Below are 16,927 nucleotides of genomic sequence, written 5' to 3'. Positions count from 1 at the left end.
AGGAGGTGTGGTTTTAAGGTGGACACATTCTGAAAGGCCTTGAGAGACATGTATATGTAGGCTTTCAGGTAACCTAATAAAGCTGCATTTCTGAAACATTTTGGGGGGGGTTCTTTTGGAGTCCCTGAACTGGCGTGGGTCCCGGTGGTACTGACGGAGCCTTTGTTGTTTGGAAGGAAGGTGTGGAGAGTAGGGCTGTTGTGCAGCAGACCTGCTGTGTCTGTGGTCTGTTCACTGAGGTGGATCCCTGACATCTGCAGGACCCTTGGGGACAGCTCTGGCTGGCCCAGTCTCCCACGGTGGGGGGCGTTTTGCTTTATCATGAAGTAAATGGGCCCAAATGGTTTTGCTAATATTGGGTCAGTCAGTGAATATTTGTAACTATTTGACTTGGGACAAACTGAAGAATTTTTTGGGGGGTAGCCCTAAAACAATGTGTACTTGACAAATCATTGTTGCATTAGGTTCCTTAGCCAGAATGATGGGCAAGAAGGCTGGTTTCAAGATTCTGTATAACCAAGAAAACCGTACATTGCAAATAATGTGTAATTCAGAGTGTTATATTTTATTGCAGTTTGTTGTTGTAATCTGGGTTTATCATATTTGGGTTCCAAAACAGAAAAAAAAAACACCCCACATGAACCGAGACTTTGTACTTTTTAATTCTGTTGACCATGAGTAGCAGTTTTTGGTAAATAGCTTATGCATTCAGTGGATTCATCTTTCCCTAGATTTTCCAGACAGTGAACATATTCAGGGTAAAAAGCAATTATAGATAGTACGTCCTATGGGTGGGATCTCATCCTAGAGATTCTAATCTGTCCAAGTTTCAGCCTTATTGCCTTTACATTCGTAAAGCTTTTTGTGGCTCTTGTAAGCAGTTTGGTTGCAAACCTTGAATAAACATTTACTTAACACGAACAGGTTTAACGGGCTCATCGCTAACTCTGACAAAATACTTTAAAATTCACTTTAGTTCTCTTTAGAAAACTTTAAAATGGATCAAACTATTGATATATGCTATGTTTCATTTTATGCCTAATTTAAGTTCTTCATCAGAAGAGAGTAAATGCTAATGTGTTCTTTGTTTCTGGCTTTTATTTTGTTTTGCCTCATTCCGGTAGCCAAATACATAAGGTCGTTAATTGCATTGTAAAGCGGTGTGTTTCTAAAGCCACTGAAGATTCGAAAAATGGTATGGCCTGTAAAATAGACAAAGATTTTCATTAGGAAAATGGCAGAATCACTTCAACAAATGAGTTTCCTCTTAATATTCTGTGCTGGTGGGGCCTTCTGTGTCTGAGGCAGTCATTAGGCAAGAGCACAAAAGAGTCTGTATTCTGGGCAGTTAATGAAAAAGAAGTTTCGCAAAGGATAGGCTCCTTCAGGTCAGCTGATGGGCAGGGTGGGGAGTGGTGGCTCCTTGCTGTGGGCTTGGCAGTGCCCGCCGGTCTCTGTGCCTCCCTGGGGAAGGAGTGACTGGGTTAAAGGGTGGCCAGGGATGCCTGCTTGCCGCACTGGAACTAAATCCCAGGAGAAACAAGCTCCACTTTGAAATCCTTAGTAGCCGACACATCCTTTTTATTTTTTTTTTTTAAAAAAAAGGCATTTAAAAGAATTTTAGCTAAGTGAAATTTAGTCTCTGTATATCCATTACGGGGACCTTCCTAGCCAGGGTTGATGACATTCACTTGAGAGTGAGCTCTCTGGCTAGTATATGGCAACATCAGGCCCAAGTGTATAGCCGTGGGAGGTAGTTTCTGTTTTCCAGACTTTACTAAGCAGGGCTCCACAGTAGCAACTTTCACGGAGATTGTACAAGGACAGTGATTCAGATAGATGCCTCATGATCTGGAACAGAAGGGAAGATGCATCTAAGGTTTCAGCCTCACCTGGGTTGTTCTGGGTTTTGTCTTTCGGAGTTCCTGGTTTCTGATAGTGTGTAAAACACAGGGCATGAAATGGTATAGGTTTTCACATCTGAAAATTAAGGACTTACCCCTTCCTCTCATAAAATGTAGCTTTCTCTGATACAGGGTTTTCCTATGGGACACAGCATGGGGAAACATGGTGCTTCTTTTTTAATTACCACCTTCTGAGAAGCAAAAGCTTGGGATACTTTAAAAATCATTAAGTAAAGCTTCTCTTCCATCCCTGAAGATTTTTTCTTAAGTCCTAAATGTCTGAGGTTGTTGGCTGAAAATTTACCCTGAAATATGGAGGCTTTTGGCCAACAGGAGAGCTTATTAAAGACCAGGCGAGCTGTGGAGCATCGTCTGTTTCTCTATCACAAGGTTTCCTCCTTGGCCGTCCTTCTAGGCCAGGGGTGCGTCCGTCTGCACGCCTTGTTTCCTGATACCACGGTCCCGTTCACTTTGTAACCCACCCCTTTACCCAGCACTCTGCCCTGCAGTCTGCTCTAAATCCCCCCCACCCCTCGGGGGCTCTTTCAGGGTTTGCTGTCTGTGAAGCAGGCGGCGGTGGGTGGCCACTGTGTGGGAAGAGACGCGGAAGAGCGTTGTCCTCGTAATTGCCTTCCTGGATACCAGCTCTTCACTGGCCGACTGGTGTATGTCCCGCTCCTTGAACAAGCTCGTGGACACAGGTTATGACAGGGGTCGCCCCCACAGCTGACGGAACACGGGAGTCAAACGATCCAGACTTTTACCTTTGAAATCCTCTTAAAGGGCGAGAACAATTTCTCTGTCAAAGAAGGGTTTTGCAGCTCAGTTGTGAGGACATGGAAACAGCCTCAGGAAGGCTGGCTGCCTGTTGAACAGGAAGTTTGTGATGAATGGTTTTTTAATCAGGTTGTAACCATTCATGATGGCTAAAAAATTCCTGTTTATACATCTCTTTACTTCCCATCACAAAATAGCCAACCTCTGTTCCCTCACTTTGTGCCAGGTGATGCGCTGAGCACTTTCCATGGAGATGATGCCGTCCCGCCCCTAACGATCCCAAGTAACAGTTGGTATTGTGTCACAGACATCAAGACTGGGGCCTGGGGAGACCAGCTGACTCAGGGGTCCCACAGTCTGACCTTGGGATCCACCTCCCCACTGCCTCCTGAAAACACGAAGGTTCGCATGAGATCTTACATGTGTCTTTCTGGTTCTGTTTTACATGAGAGCATAGTCTCCGATGTGCTTTTTTTAGTAGAAGCCGATTTAATGTAGTCATCTTTTCCTTCCTTTGGAATGATTTGAGTCAGAGATAGAGCTGCTTCGAGCCAAATGTGTGTCTGTCTAGCCGCTGGAGAAATCTGTAGCTGAGTATTGGTTTGGTCGGGGGAGGGTCATTGCATGTCCTTGACACTGGTTCTTCTAGGACTAAAGCCCCATGTGATTCTGCTTTTTGTAAATGAACACCCGTAAGCCTTTCACCTGCATTTTAATCTTTCTGAACTCTATTTTCCCTAATATAAAATGAGGGTGTTAGGCCAGGTGACCTTCCCAGGGTTTTCCAGCTCACAAGTTTTATGAGGCTTCGAGTCCTCTGTCCACAGGGGTTCCCAGGGAAGCCTGAGTCCTAGTACAGACTGGGGGTGAGAGTGGCCTTTGGGGTCACTGATGTGCAGGCAAGAAGGACAGGTTTCGGGGAAATGAAATCAGCTTTACAGAAGAGCTGGATGCCAGGGCCTAGTGTGTAAGCGTGTAGATCAAGCTCTCCACAGCAAATCTTCCACTGCAGCACTTTCTCAAGTTGAATTTTTATGCTGTCGGTTGGTAACATACATCTTTCGACATCACCTGTAAAAAAGAAGCATGGGCAAAGGTCACATGTTTCCTTCTGTTTGCAAGCAAAATGCATTATTTTACGAAGTTGTTGTTTTATTAGCACCTCTAACGGGAACTCTGTTGAACAGAGATTATTCCTGCTTTCTCCTTAGTTTGTTTTCATTCTTGGAACTGCAGGAAGGGATGTGTAAAACAGAGGAAGCAGGAGGAGGGGGTGAGTCCATGCTGGGAGCCTACGAAACCATAGTGCACGTTGACAGAGTTCACAGAAATTAGATAAAATGCTTTTGGAAAAACCTAGTGTGTCTAGCGTTTTGAAAGAATTTCTAGAATTTCTAGAACAACAAGTTCATTTAGTCACGTGTTCCAGCGCCTTAGTTTGGAGCTCTTTTTGTTTGGCTTGGTGACTGTAGCTCACACCCACCCTCTCCCAGGGCGACGGGCAGTTCTAGGCTGTGGGACCTCTGAGGGCCTTTCCATTTCCCTCCTGGGTCCTCACAGCCCCTTTGCACAGGCTTTCCCTGGGCGGTGCTCACATTTGAAATTCACACTTGAGCTGCTCTGCTTTCCTTCCACAAAGAGTAACCAATTAGAATTAAAAGCAAACCATATTTTGTAAATTTATTACCCGTTGAGGCAGAACACGAGTTTTCTAAACTAGTGTTTGTAGACAGAATTATTTCCGCTCCCTCAAGATGCATACATGTAACCTCAGTCTTAAGTATGTTCCTTTGATTCTTCTTCATGATGGTGAAGCCAAAAAGTGGTTTCTCCAGCTGGCAGTGGTGTTGTATGCAGAGTTATTTTGCATGAGATTCATTTTCTGAGCCTCAGTTTTCCTATTTTTAAAATGGGGCCAATAATACCTGCCTTACATAGGGCTCTCGCAAGGGTGGAACGAGACATGATGTATTGAAAGCCATTTGTAAACTGTAAGGTAAAATCCACGTGTAAAGTATGAAGGCCAGGGGATCCTGAGCAGGATGTATTCAGCTTAAGTTGCTGGTTTTGTTTTATTCTTGGTTAAACACAAAGACCAGAGTAGTCTTAGAATGCCCAGCAGAAAGTAGGGTGCAGCAGTGATGGGTAGAGTGGTGGCTGAGAGGTGGTGGTCTCCACGTACACTCGTGGGTGGGCTGGATGGAACCGGGTGGGAGCTCAGGTCTGAAGGCGGGATTCAGGAGGGCAGGGGAGGAGGGAAGCAAACCGAGGGCTGGACCCCAGGCCATTTCTTCAGCCCTGGCCTTGCGGGACCAAAGAGTTCGTTAGACTTGACGGAGGTCTAGTTCTGTCTGCTCCCTTGGTTTTCTTTGTTGGGGCTTCTAGTAGACTGGAAGTTTACTGTAATAGACTAGTGCTCTCTAAACGTTTTTGTAAAAATCACACCCTTTTTGATGGTACATTTATTCATTTATACTGTACCAACATATTGTATATATTGTATAATGCATTTGCTCATTTTTATTTACTTAATTTTTTTTGAGGCTGGAACAGACAAACTTTATTCAATGGCTAAAGAATGGAGAAACGGAACTTAGTTCTCAAATCAACTTCTCCATGCTCATTTTTTAAAAATGAGATAAAAATGTAAAGTAGGTGAAAAGTGTAAAGATTTCTTCTTGCACGTCGATGGCTGTCCGATTATTGCTTTAGACATCCAGGCTAAGGGCATCCAGGGAAGGGGCAGTTCCTGCCCTGTGTCTTCAGCGTCTCTGGGGCCCAGCCTTGGAGCGTGGCTTCTTGCAGCCAGGAGGGCGGTGGGCCTGCAGAGCTCAGTCACAACAGTCCCCCGAGGAGACACACCAGCCTGTGGCCTTGGGAGTGGCCCTGCTCTAACACCTGCCGCTGCTTCCCCGTCACACGCGCCAGCTGAACTCAGAGCGCGGAGCCCGCACGCAAGGCTCGGCAGCCACCTTGAGGATTCTGAGAACGCGCCTGGCAAGCGCGTTTACAGACCAGCTGTAGTATCTAAATTCCTTCATTAACACCTGCCCACAGCAGACACTGTCTAGTGCAGAGAGAAAATATCTTAACTACTACCTCAAAACTGGTCTATTTTCCCAGTAACTAACGTGTAAAAGCCTCGTCTTGGTGGGAACAGTACAAGGTACAATTACAAAGAAACGAGACCAATGTTTGTAATATGGGTGAGTCTCTAAAACACAGACATGTTATCTTATAGGTGCCATTATCTTAATAATAACAGCAGGCCTATCGATTGAGGTAAGGACATCTGTTATCTCATTTAATCTTCAGGACAACCCCGTACATGTAGGACCTATTAATCCATTCAACAGATACTTGAGTGTCTACTTGGTGATGGAGCTGTGAGGATATAGCGCACAAGAGGACAGCCCAGGTCCCCGAGCTCATGCAGCTCACAGGGTAGTGGGGAGCCAGACATAGCAGAGTCACGCTTGTGGTGAGTAAATCGGGTCCTATGTTAGCTGCAGGCTGGGATGGGCTTCTCAGGAAATGCTTCCGGAAGGAAAGGACACTTGGGCTGAGACAGAAGTTGGGGATGGTGGTGACCTTTGGCAGGAAGAAGTCGAGGCTCCTGGACAGTCCTTTGTACATCATTTTTTGTCCTGAGTGGCCATTTAGGTGGACTTGTTCCTTTTCCAGGTGGATCATAAAACACCCAGAGGGCAGACTCTGTGACTAATTCCTTCTGACATCTTTCACTGCACCCAGCATAAATCAGTCCCAATAAAAGTTACTTGGCATGAATTGGTGCACGAATGGATAGAGAAAAGATGTGGAAGGCATTACATCTTCCCTGTGATGTTTTTGGGATGTCAGTCAACAAACGTTCATTGAATGTATCGTGTGTGTAGAGCATCTGTTAGGGGCTTTGAGATTAGGAGATAAAAACACACTCCAGCCGCTTGCCCTTTAAGAAGCTTGGAATCTGGTCTGTAGAGTGCACAAAATGAACACCCGAGCATTTGAAACAGCTGGCAGAGCAGGTTGAGCAAGCCAGGGCACACCGGGTGCAGGCTGCCCCTTCCCCCATCACGATCCACGGACTTCCATTGGGTCAGGCTTCCCAAGAACTCGCTGCCCTGCTCGGGGTGGCCAGGCACGCAGAAGGCGAGGGAGAGTCAAGGGCCAGGCGGCCGAGGGGCTTGTGCAGAGGGGAGCCAGCCGGACACCAGCGAGCGGCAAGCCCGGACTGCGGAGACTACGGCTAGTGGAGGGGAAAGTTGTTGAGTGGTCTTTTTCTCTGATGGTCTCATGCAGAACCTCAGGATTTAGGTATGTGGTTTGCAGTGCACGAGTCTCCTGTCCTCTCACCCTACCTCTCTTCTCACGTGATATTTATTCGTGGTCGAAGAACTGAACAGCTCAGAGCACTGCTGTCCGCGTGTGGCTCTCTGCACAGGTCACGGGGAACCGCAGTTTCCCTGCCTCGGCTGTGTCCACCGCATCCGGCAGAGATTTGCAGACATAACATCATTAATAGCGACACGTATTTTTACAAGCTTTACCTCTTCAACACCCTCCACTCCGATATTCCCCATTGGAAATCATAGCTTCTTTAATGTCCTGCCGGCTGTGTGAAAAACAGGAATTTATGTAACAAGCCCTGTGCAGCAAACCTTTTCCTGTTCGGAAAAAAATTTTTTAATTGTTGGCAAAGTTAGGAGACAGCTCTGTTGCTCAAAGAGCGACCTGAAATGTCCTCTTAGGAAAATATGTAGCATAATGTTTTGATAAGTAAGGGATTGTTCTACATCTACTCCCCGCCCCCCCCCCTTTTTTGGTAAATCTAAGTGGTAAGTTAGCGTATGTCCCATCCAAGCTAGTGAATGCTTCCTGAACTTTTTAAAGATTTCATCATGACAGATTCTGCAGTCTTGTTAGAAATGTCCCCCAGGGACGTCCCTGGTGGCGCAGTGGTTAAGAATCCGCCTGCCAATGCCAGGGACACGTGTTCGAGCCCTGGTCCGGGAAGACCCCACATGCCGCGGAGCAGCTAAGCCCGTGTGCCACAACTGCTGAGCCTGTGTTCTAGAGCCCGCGAGCCACAACTACTGAGCCCATGTGCCACAACTACTGAAGCCTGCATCCCACAACTACTGAGCCTGCGCTCTAGAGCTCACAAGCCACAACTACTGAGCCCATGTGCCACAACTACTGAGCCTGCACTCTAGAGCCCGCGAGCCACAACTACTGAAGCCCGCACACCTAGAGCCCGTGCTCCACAACGAGAAGCCACCACATTGAGAGGCCCGTGCACCGCAACAAAGAGGAGCCCCCGCTCACCGCAACTAGAGAAAGCCCATGCGCAGCAATGAAGACCCAACGCAGCCAAAAAAACCCCCAAAAAACAAAAAGAAAGGCTTCCAGGCAAAAGTAAGATTAAAAAAAAAAAAAGTCCCCCAATTGCAGTTGCAAATGATCTGATCTAATTATGTGAATCATAGAGCTGTGCCACCCCTCCCCCAGGCAGTGCAGAGCCAGGAAGCCACTGTCTAGGAAGATCTTCCCCCCTTTATCAGTTACTAAATGTGACAGGGACAGGAGTCAAGCTTCCTTTCCTCCAGAGATTTCATCGTAGCTTATCTGTGTTTCTGTTGTGTTCAAAGAACAAAATAGTCATGATGGAATATTGGGAGCACACAGTATGTGCGTGCGTGTGTGTGTGTGTGTGCGCGCGCGCAAGTAAAACCTTCCCATGGGGTTTGGGGAATCTTATGGGGATGAAATAGGACATTGGGGAATTGCAGTGCTGGGCCTCTTTTAGAGGGTTCTTGTATGTCCACAAAGTCCTCAAAGCCGGTCTTGAGTTGGGGATAGATCTGTAGGTGAGAAGGAAGAGGAGAATCTTGGCAACAGAAGAAAACCCTCACTGCCATCCACTTACACACCTGCCCAGCGTCCAGCCTGGAAGTCCCCATTCAGGTCCGGGGCTGACCCACACTCGCCTGGGCCTGGCAGAAGGGCTCATCACATAGCTGCTGTGTTGCAATCCTTGGGTGGAATGTAGTACAGAGGGTCAGAGGGCGTTTTGAAATGTGGATTTCTCAGCCTTGACTGTCCGGCCTCACTCTGACTTTTGCATCTCCTTTTAGAAAGTGAGATTTTTTCCCTTTGTTTTCTGCCTCCTTTTAATGAGGAAAATTGTGAACTTGTAGTCTGTGTTGAGTCCCGGCCTACCCTGCTGTGTGCCAAGGCTTTGTTGTGGCGCAGTGATTGGCATTCAGGCATCTGCGTCCCACGGCGACGGCGTGAGGGTGTGGGTGTTGTGGCTGCATCCCGGGCGACCACAAATCCAGCCAGAGCCTTTCCGTGGTCAGGGAGGGGGGCCGCAGTGGTTCGGGGGGCCGCAGCGGTTCGGGGGGCTCGGTCGGCTGAGCCTTGCATTCAGTCGGCAGAGGAAGCCAGGGAAGTCTGGGGGCCACGCTCACAGCACACACAGCCCTGCTCCAGGTCCCCAGGTCCCTGCCCCTGGACTTGGGATCAGGGCCCTGATGACGGAGTCTGCTGCATGCCCTGTCTTGTGCTGGGGCAAAAACATCTATCAGAGAAGCTCCCTCCTCCTCGGAAGCCCCCCTTTCCTTGTCCACATGTCCCAGAGGCTCTCCAGGTGCTGTCAGTCTCGCCGTGTGTCCAGTAGGGGAATTGCATTCGGGCTTCCTTGTTTACCGCCTGGCTCCACGGCTTCTGCTGGAGCTTGCGACCGTCTCTGGAACCCATTGCAGTGTGTTCCGAGTGGAGTGGTGGGTTTGTGCTTGTGGCACCCGTAAGCTCCTACCGACACCCCAGTGACTAGGAGGGGGGAAATGGGCTCAGAATGGGCGGTGCCTTGGGCCCCTCCTCCCCATCCCCCAACCAAGTTGGGATCTAACACCTTCTTCTTGGTGACCGCTTACCATGTTGCACACACCACTGAGCATTTGACCTACCTTATCTCGTGGAATCCATAGAACAGCCCCAAAGGGGCTATAAGGTACATGGGGACCAAGCAGTTACCCAAGGTTTGTAGCCAGTGAGCAGCAGAGCCACCTAAGTGCTCCAAAAACAGTTGATTTTCTTTACTAACTGTCCTGGGGGCATGCGATTTAGTTGTGGAGCCATACTCAGTGGATCAAAGCCACCAGCTCTCTGTCCCTCCAAGACCGGCTTTTTGGCCAGAGTGTAACCTCTGACAGGTGTCAGAGGCTGAGCTAGGTGGTGCGTGCTACTGGTTGTTGCTGGGAGGAGAGGGTTGTGAACAACGTTTGAATTTAAACTTTCTTTTCTTTTTTCTTTTCTTTTCTTTTCTTTTCTTTTCTTTTCTTTTCTTTATTTTCTTTTCTTCTCTTCTCTCTTCTTTCTTCCTCCCTCCCTCCCTCCCTCCCCCCTCCCTTTCTTTCTTTCTTTTTTTCCTTCCTTTCTCTCTCGTTTTTTTTGGCAGTTCAACTTTCTAAAATTAACAACAGCAGCCCAGTTGTCCTTATATTCACCTATATCTGCCTAATGGACTTTAAGGATGTAAATGAGTCTATGTCTTACTAGTTTTCAGGCTTTTAATTCTTGACTAAGAATATATCCTGCTTCTTTTCTCTCCTTTCCGTGACCACGTGGGCCCCATAATATAAAACTTCTCACTTTGTGTAAGTGGCAAATGTGCCATCCGAAGAGAATTTGCAGTAGTTCTAGGCGCGATGGAGTGGAAAGGGGTTTTGATAGCACTTTGTTGTGGAGTGCTATTTGCATAGCAAATCCAAGTGGTTTAAAAACCAGTTCCTGTAATTTCCCTGCAAAATAGAGCTGTGTAAAAGAAGGTGTTTATAATAATGCTCATTTAACTTTGTCCCGTCGTTAAATTAAGACACAGATACTGTTTTTAAGATACGATACTGTTTTTCCTTTACTGATTTGAGCTCTCACGTAGTGACTGTACAGGTTGAAATCTATACCGTAAACTCTTTCAAAACTTGACTTGTCTTCCATGTGATACGTGTCTGTATCGAATAGTGGGTTTTCCAATTGGAGGAGTATTGTATTTCTAACGTGGTGTTTTGCTTTACAGAATTCAATTCGTCATAATCTGTCCCTACACAGCAAGTTTATTCGAGTGCAGAATGAAGGAACTGGAAAAAGTTCCTGGTGGATGCTTAATCCAGAGGGAGGCAAGAGTGGGAAATCTCCCAGGAGAAGAGCCGCCTCCATGGACAACAACAGTAAATTTGCTAAGAGCCGAGGCCGAGCTGCCAAGAAAAAAGCATCCCTCCAGTCTGGCCAGGAGGGTGCCGGGGACAGCCCAGGGTCTCAGTTTCCTAAGTGGCCTGCGAGCCCTGGCTCTCACAGCAATGATGACTTTGATAACTGGAGTACATTTCGCCCTCGAACTAGCTCGAATGCTAGTACTATTAGTGGGAGGCTTTCTCCCATTATGACTGAACAGGATGATCTTGGAGACGGGGATGTGCATTCCATGGTGTACCCACCGTCTGCCGCAAAGATGGCTTCTACCCTGCCCAGTCTGTCTGAGATAAGCAGTCCTGAGAACATGGAAAACCTTTTGGATAATCTCAACCTTCTCTCATCACCAACGTCATTAACTGTTTCAACCCAGTCCTCGCCGGGCACCATGATGCAGCAGACACCATGCTACTCGTTTGCGCCGCCAAACACCAGTCTGAACTCACCCAGCCCGAACTACCAAAAATACACGTACGGCCAGTCCAGCATGAGCCCTTTGCCCCAGATGCCTATGCAAACGCTTCAGGACAGCAAATCGAGTTACGGAGGCATGAGTCAGTATAACTGTGCACCGGGACTCTTGAAGGAGTTACTTACTTCCGACTCTCCTCCCCATAATGACATTATGACACCAGTTGATCCTGGGGTGGCTCAACCCAGCAGCCGAGTCCTTGGCCAGAATGTGCTGATGGGCCCTAATTCGGTCATGCCAGCCTATGGCAGCCAGGCATCTCATAACAAGATGATGAACCCCAGCTCCCACAGCCACCCTGGACACGCTCAGTCGACGTCTGCGGTTAACGGGCGTGCCTTGCCCCACGCGGTGAACACCATGCCCCACACCTCGGGTCTGAGCCGCTTGGCCCCAGTGAAGACAGCTTTACAAGTGCCTCTGCCCCACCCCATGCAGATGAATGCCCTGGGGGGCTACTCCTCCGTGAGCAGCTGCAACGGCTACGGCAGGATGGGCATTCTCCACCAGGAGAAGCTCCCAAGTGACTTGGACGGCATGTTTATCGAGCGCTTGGACTGTGACATGGAGTCCATCATCCGGAACGACCTCATGGATGGAGATACGTTGGATTTTAACTTTGACAATGTGTTGCCCAACCAAAGCTTCCCACACAGTGTCAAGACGACGACACACAGCTGGGTGTCAGGCTGAGAGCGAGCGAGTGAGCAGGTAAGAGCACCCCGATATCAAAAGACCTTCTGAAAACAGGACTTAGAAGAGAGGAACCCAGTACCTTGCCTTGTATCTTCCATGGTCGGGGAGTTTTGGATGGCAGCTGGCCGCCCCTTGCCGAGAGGCACCTTTTATCATTCATTCTCCACCCCTTTTGCAGCTTATAAATTTTCCTTTGGAGCTTAAATGTAAGGAAGCTTTTCCTCTAACTGCTTTAGAGAGTTTCTTTCGACAGACTAGATGGCTGCATCTTTTTAGCAACTCTTCAATAAGTGAATACATTTGATACAAATCAAATGCTGAAGGGTTTTTTAAAGTGGAATTTTCTCCCACCGAATGATTTCAGAGCTGTTTGAGAAAGTCCAGCCCCCCCTGCAAGTATGTCTGTCACCCTGATATGTTGAGTTGAATTGATTTTAATTTGGCTGTATATTCAATAAGTGTGTGTGTGTATGTGTTTTCTTTCCTAGGCTACACTTAAAAGTACTTCAGATTGTCTGACAGCAGGAACTGAGAGAAGCAGTCCAAAGATGTCCTTCACCCTACCTTTTCGTTTTCTTGATTAAAAAAAAAAAAAAGAAAAAAGTGTTTCTTTTTTCCTTTCGTCAGACTTGGCAGCGAAGACACTTTTCCTGTACAGGATGTTTGCCCGATGTTTGCAGGTTACGTGCTGCTGTAGATAAGGACTGTGCCATTGGAAATTTCATTACAATGAAGTGCCAAACTCACTACACCGTATAATTGCAGAAAAGACTTTTGGATCCTGGTGTGCTTTCAAGTTTTGTATATAAGCCGTAGCTACAGAATTGTATTTGTGTGCATTTTTGTTTTTTTAAATATTCATTTGGTCCAAGGAAAGTTTCTACTCTTTTTGTAATACTGTGATGGTCTCATGTCCTTGATAAGTTAAACTTTTGTTTGTACGACCTGTGTTCTGCTGAACTGATGAATGACAAAGAACCAAGCTCTCCATTCTGCACCTCCATGGAACGGCTCTGGACCTGTTCACGTTGCCACATAACTCACAGGAGAACCAGTAGCCTGTTGTCCGTCTGCTGAATTAATGGACTTATCAGAACTCTTTTGGAAAAAAAAAAAGAATAGAAAATAGGTTAAACGCCAGCCATGTACAAGTCTTTTCTATTTTTTTTGGTTTGTTTTGTTCGTTTATTTTGTTATTTGCAAATTTGTACAAACACTTAAATGGTTCTAATTTCCAGATGAATGATTTTTGATGTTATTGTTGGGACTTGAGATCATTTTTGGAATAGATATTGAACTGTAATGTTTTCTTAAAACTAGAGTCTACTTTGTTACATAGTCTGCTTGTAAATTTGTGGAATCCCAGATATTTGAAGCAGCATCCGTAATTTTCATTTTGTATTTCTAACTGGATTAGTACTAATTTTATACGTGCTTAACTGGTTTGTACACTTTGGGATGCTACTTGGTGATGTTTCTGACTAATCTTTCAATCATTGTAATTAGTACTTGCACACTCAACATTTCTGTCCCTATCTTGGCAGGAGAGTGATGTATAGTTATGAACATTTTGTGTTTCACGTTTAGGAGAACTTGATATGTTTTTATGTATGCGTTTTTAAAAGATTCCATCCGCTTCTACTATCCTGTGAATTAAGCATACCACACAGCATTGACTCTGCTGACGGATGCCTGTATGCTCTTTGTTGCAAATACTCCTGGCGGGGGGCCTCGTAATATTTGTAGATCAGAAGGGGAGATCCACCTCTAAAACAGTGCTCCTTTCTCAAGCTGGGGGCTTTGATCAACTTAACCGTTTTGAGTTGAGCTTCAGCAAAAGTTTTCCCTCGTAATACTGTGCTCTTCCTGGTCTAGGTGGAGGTTGGTTCTGTAGCTCTGCCTTGAAGAATCAGGTCCACACTCATGCTTCATCCCTCTTTCCCTCTGTCCTTGGGCTACTTGGCACCCTGTGGAAGGCCAAGTCGAAGCGGGGAATTTTTAAGTGGCACTCAAGTGATTTTTAGAATGTTTTGTGTTCATGAGTGCAGGTGGCTACCAAATGGAATAGAGCTTGCTTAAAAATCGGGGCAATGAATTTGAAAACCAACGAACCAGCTGTAAGTGGTACATTTGAGTTTATTTTAAAAAGCCTTAGCGTAAGTTAAGAATTGGAGTGTTTCTTCTGCCTTTAGCAACGCCAATTATAATTGTGATCATTATGTTGTAATATTGATATTTTCCAATTACCTGTACTGATAGACCAAGTTAATTGGCTTTGCGTGCCATTTAATCCACCGGTGTGTTCACGTCATGTGGAACGCTGAGAATCCGCACAGTAAAAGGAACAGGTGCACAAAGACGTTCCTCTGGCCTTCTTGAGAAGGCTCTGATTTCTGTGAACCCAGCCCACTTCACACTTGCTGTGTCTTGCCTGTGAGTTGCGTCTCTGTTGGCTTGGTTTTTCCTCCGTGTTTAACAAGAACACAGGTGTTCTGATGGCGCTCTCCTCCAGGAGACAGGCTCTACTGTAAGCTCCCACAGTGACTTCTGTGCTTCTGAAAATTCATTAAAACAGCCGCCTCTCTAGCCATCTTCATTGTTGGCCACTCCAAAATAAGTCTGGTCATAGAAACCCTAGTTGTTCTGAGCAGTGCCTCCTGCACATGTGCTAGAGCTCGCTGGAGCCAGAGTACTCGTGTTCCCCTCTGGGTCCACCTGCCACCACTCCCCGCCTCCCAGGCATCACACGGTGAGACTCCCCACCGCCTTGTTCATTGAAGAGGCAACCGTAGCTACAAATCACTGTTAAAATCTTACTACTTCGTAGAGTGACTTTTAAAAAGATGTTGCTTCCTCTTGAGTCTGTGTAAATATCTTTTTTTTTTTTCCTTCAAATTTTTCTTTGTGTTGAAATTCTAACAGGAATCCTGGGTAGCTCTCCGGGGTACAGTGAAGTCCAGTGAAAGGCACCTTGTCTATTTTGAAAGCAAACATTATGTGACCTCTAGTAATTCTTTTTCTGTAAGAATACTGACTTTCTGGAGTAATGAGTATATCAGTTATTGTACATGATTGCTTTGTGAAATGTGCAAATGATATCACCTATGCAGCCTTGTTTGATTTATTTCCTCTGGTTTGTACTGTTATTAAAAGCATATTGTATTATAGAGCTATTCAGATATTTTAAATATAAAGTATTGTTTCCGTAATATAGACGTATGGAATATATTTAGGTCATAGATGTGTTACTTGGAAAGTTCTGCTTTGACAAACTGACAAAGTCTAAATTAATTAGCAAATGTTGTACCCCAGTGAGCAGTAGATCAGTGAAACATCATCCCCAAAAGAGGAGAAGAGACACTTAAAATGGAAACAGTTACCCCCAAATATACAATGGGGACCCGTTCAGCTGCTGGATATATGTTATCAGTCCTCCCCTCCCACCCACCATTCCCCAACCCCCAACTGGAAATTCTTACATTCAGCTCCTAAGAGTTCTTAATTTATAACTGACTTTTAAACAAGAAGTTTCTCTTGTGGTTTTAGTTTGGGAGTAACCATTCAGTAAAAGTTGCAGTGTGGTTTATGCAAACAGAACAGCCTAGCATTACTCTTGGCCTCCTCCCTGACGGGGGCGGGGGGCTGACAGCCTGGCAGCGTGGCCAGGTGCGGCCACGTCCATCCCGTCGGGACGCAGTCACTCCCGCCCACATTCCGCTACTCGAGTTTAGTACCAGGTTCCACGTTCCCGTTCCCATACTCTCTGAGAAGTGCCTGATGATGCTGATGTACTTACAGACACAAGAACAATCTTTGCTGTTACTGTATAAAGCCATAAATGTACATAAATTATGTTTAAATGGTTTGGTGTCATTCTTTTCTAGTTGTGCAGAATAAGCTCTTAGGTTTATGGGGGTTTTTTTGTTTTTCCGTTTTTTCATGTTTTGCTCTCACGTGAGTTCAAACCTTGTCAGCCACGGTGCCACGGTTTATTCAAATCTGGTATTTCTTTGGGGGGTGGTAGAAACAGTCCCTCTGGGACCAAACTATCATCCCCAAGAACTGAAGAGCAAGTAGACTCCCTGGTACCAAACCACCCTGAAGCACTTCATCCGTGGAGCGCCTGACACTACATCTGGCACAGAAATGACCAGGCATATGAGATCTCGTGTTGGAATAGGTGGGGCTGAAGGGAGAAACACCTGAAGGGCAGGCTGGGGAGGGCCCTGGCTAGGAAGTCAGCGAGCAGGGATGGGTGGTGTGGTGGGAGCAGTGGCTTTCCAAGGCCACATGAAGGGGGCGGGGGCATTGTGCCTTCCACTCAGTGGCTGCAGGTTGAGGTTTCTTTCTTTGCTTTTTTTTTCAGAAAGTGCCCGAGGAATGAGCTGGGATTAGATTAATGATGTTACTAAATCCAGGATTAAAACCAGGATTAAGTCCCGTCTCTCCATGCTTCTGACTCTTTTGCTAGGCAAGGGGACATCCAAATGAGTTGGAGTAGCAAAAAGGAAATAGGTCATTCTAATGTTTGTCTGTGTAGACACTGGAAGATCAGTCCAGCTTTCAGAGTTTTCGTTTTTTCCTTACTTCCTTTCAGCAATGGAACCCTTGCTTTAAAAGACACGATAGTCAGAAGTCCAGAGTGTGGAACAGATAAGAGCATCTACCCCCAGACCTGGGTCTTGTGCATAGATCACTTTGAAAAGTGATCTAGTCCAAATGCAGAAAAACGCCTTGATTGTACCACCAGAACTCAGACCAGCAGGCGCCTTTCAAAACCCTCTGTACATATACGTAAAATCACGCACCTGATGTCATTCATTAA

At 46.3% G+C, this 16,927-nt stretch overlaps 1 protein-coding gene across 1 annotated transcript in view; it reads left to right on the top strand.

Moving 5' to 3' along the window:
• FOXO1 (forkhead box O1) overlaps positions 1 to 15,965 on the top strand; it is a 92,604-nt gene extending 76,639 nt beyond the window's left edge. The window contains exons 2-3 of the mRNA XM_019936686.3: positions 10,762 to 12,117; positions 12,591 to 15,965. Coding sequence (XP_019792245.1) covers positions 10,762 to 12,099 — 1,338 coding nt within the window. The 3' untranslated portion in view covers positions 12,100 to 12,117; positions 12,591 to 15,965. The remainder of the gene's footprint in view (positions 1 to 10,761; positions 12,118 to 12,590) is intronic.
• Positions 15,966 to 16,927: the final 962 nt, after the last annotated feature.

The sequence above is a fragment of the Tursiops truncatus genome, chromosome 18 (genome assembly GCF_011762595.2).
Source record: "Tursiops truncatus isolate mTurTru1 chromosome 18, mTurTru1.mat.Y, whole genome shotgun sequence".
NCBI lineage: Eukaryota > Metazoa > Chordata > Mammalia > Artiodactyla > Delphinidae > Tursiops > Tursiops truncatus.
This window is presented reverse-complemented; position numbering and strand designations above follow the sequence as displayed.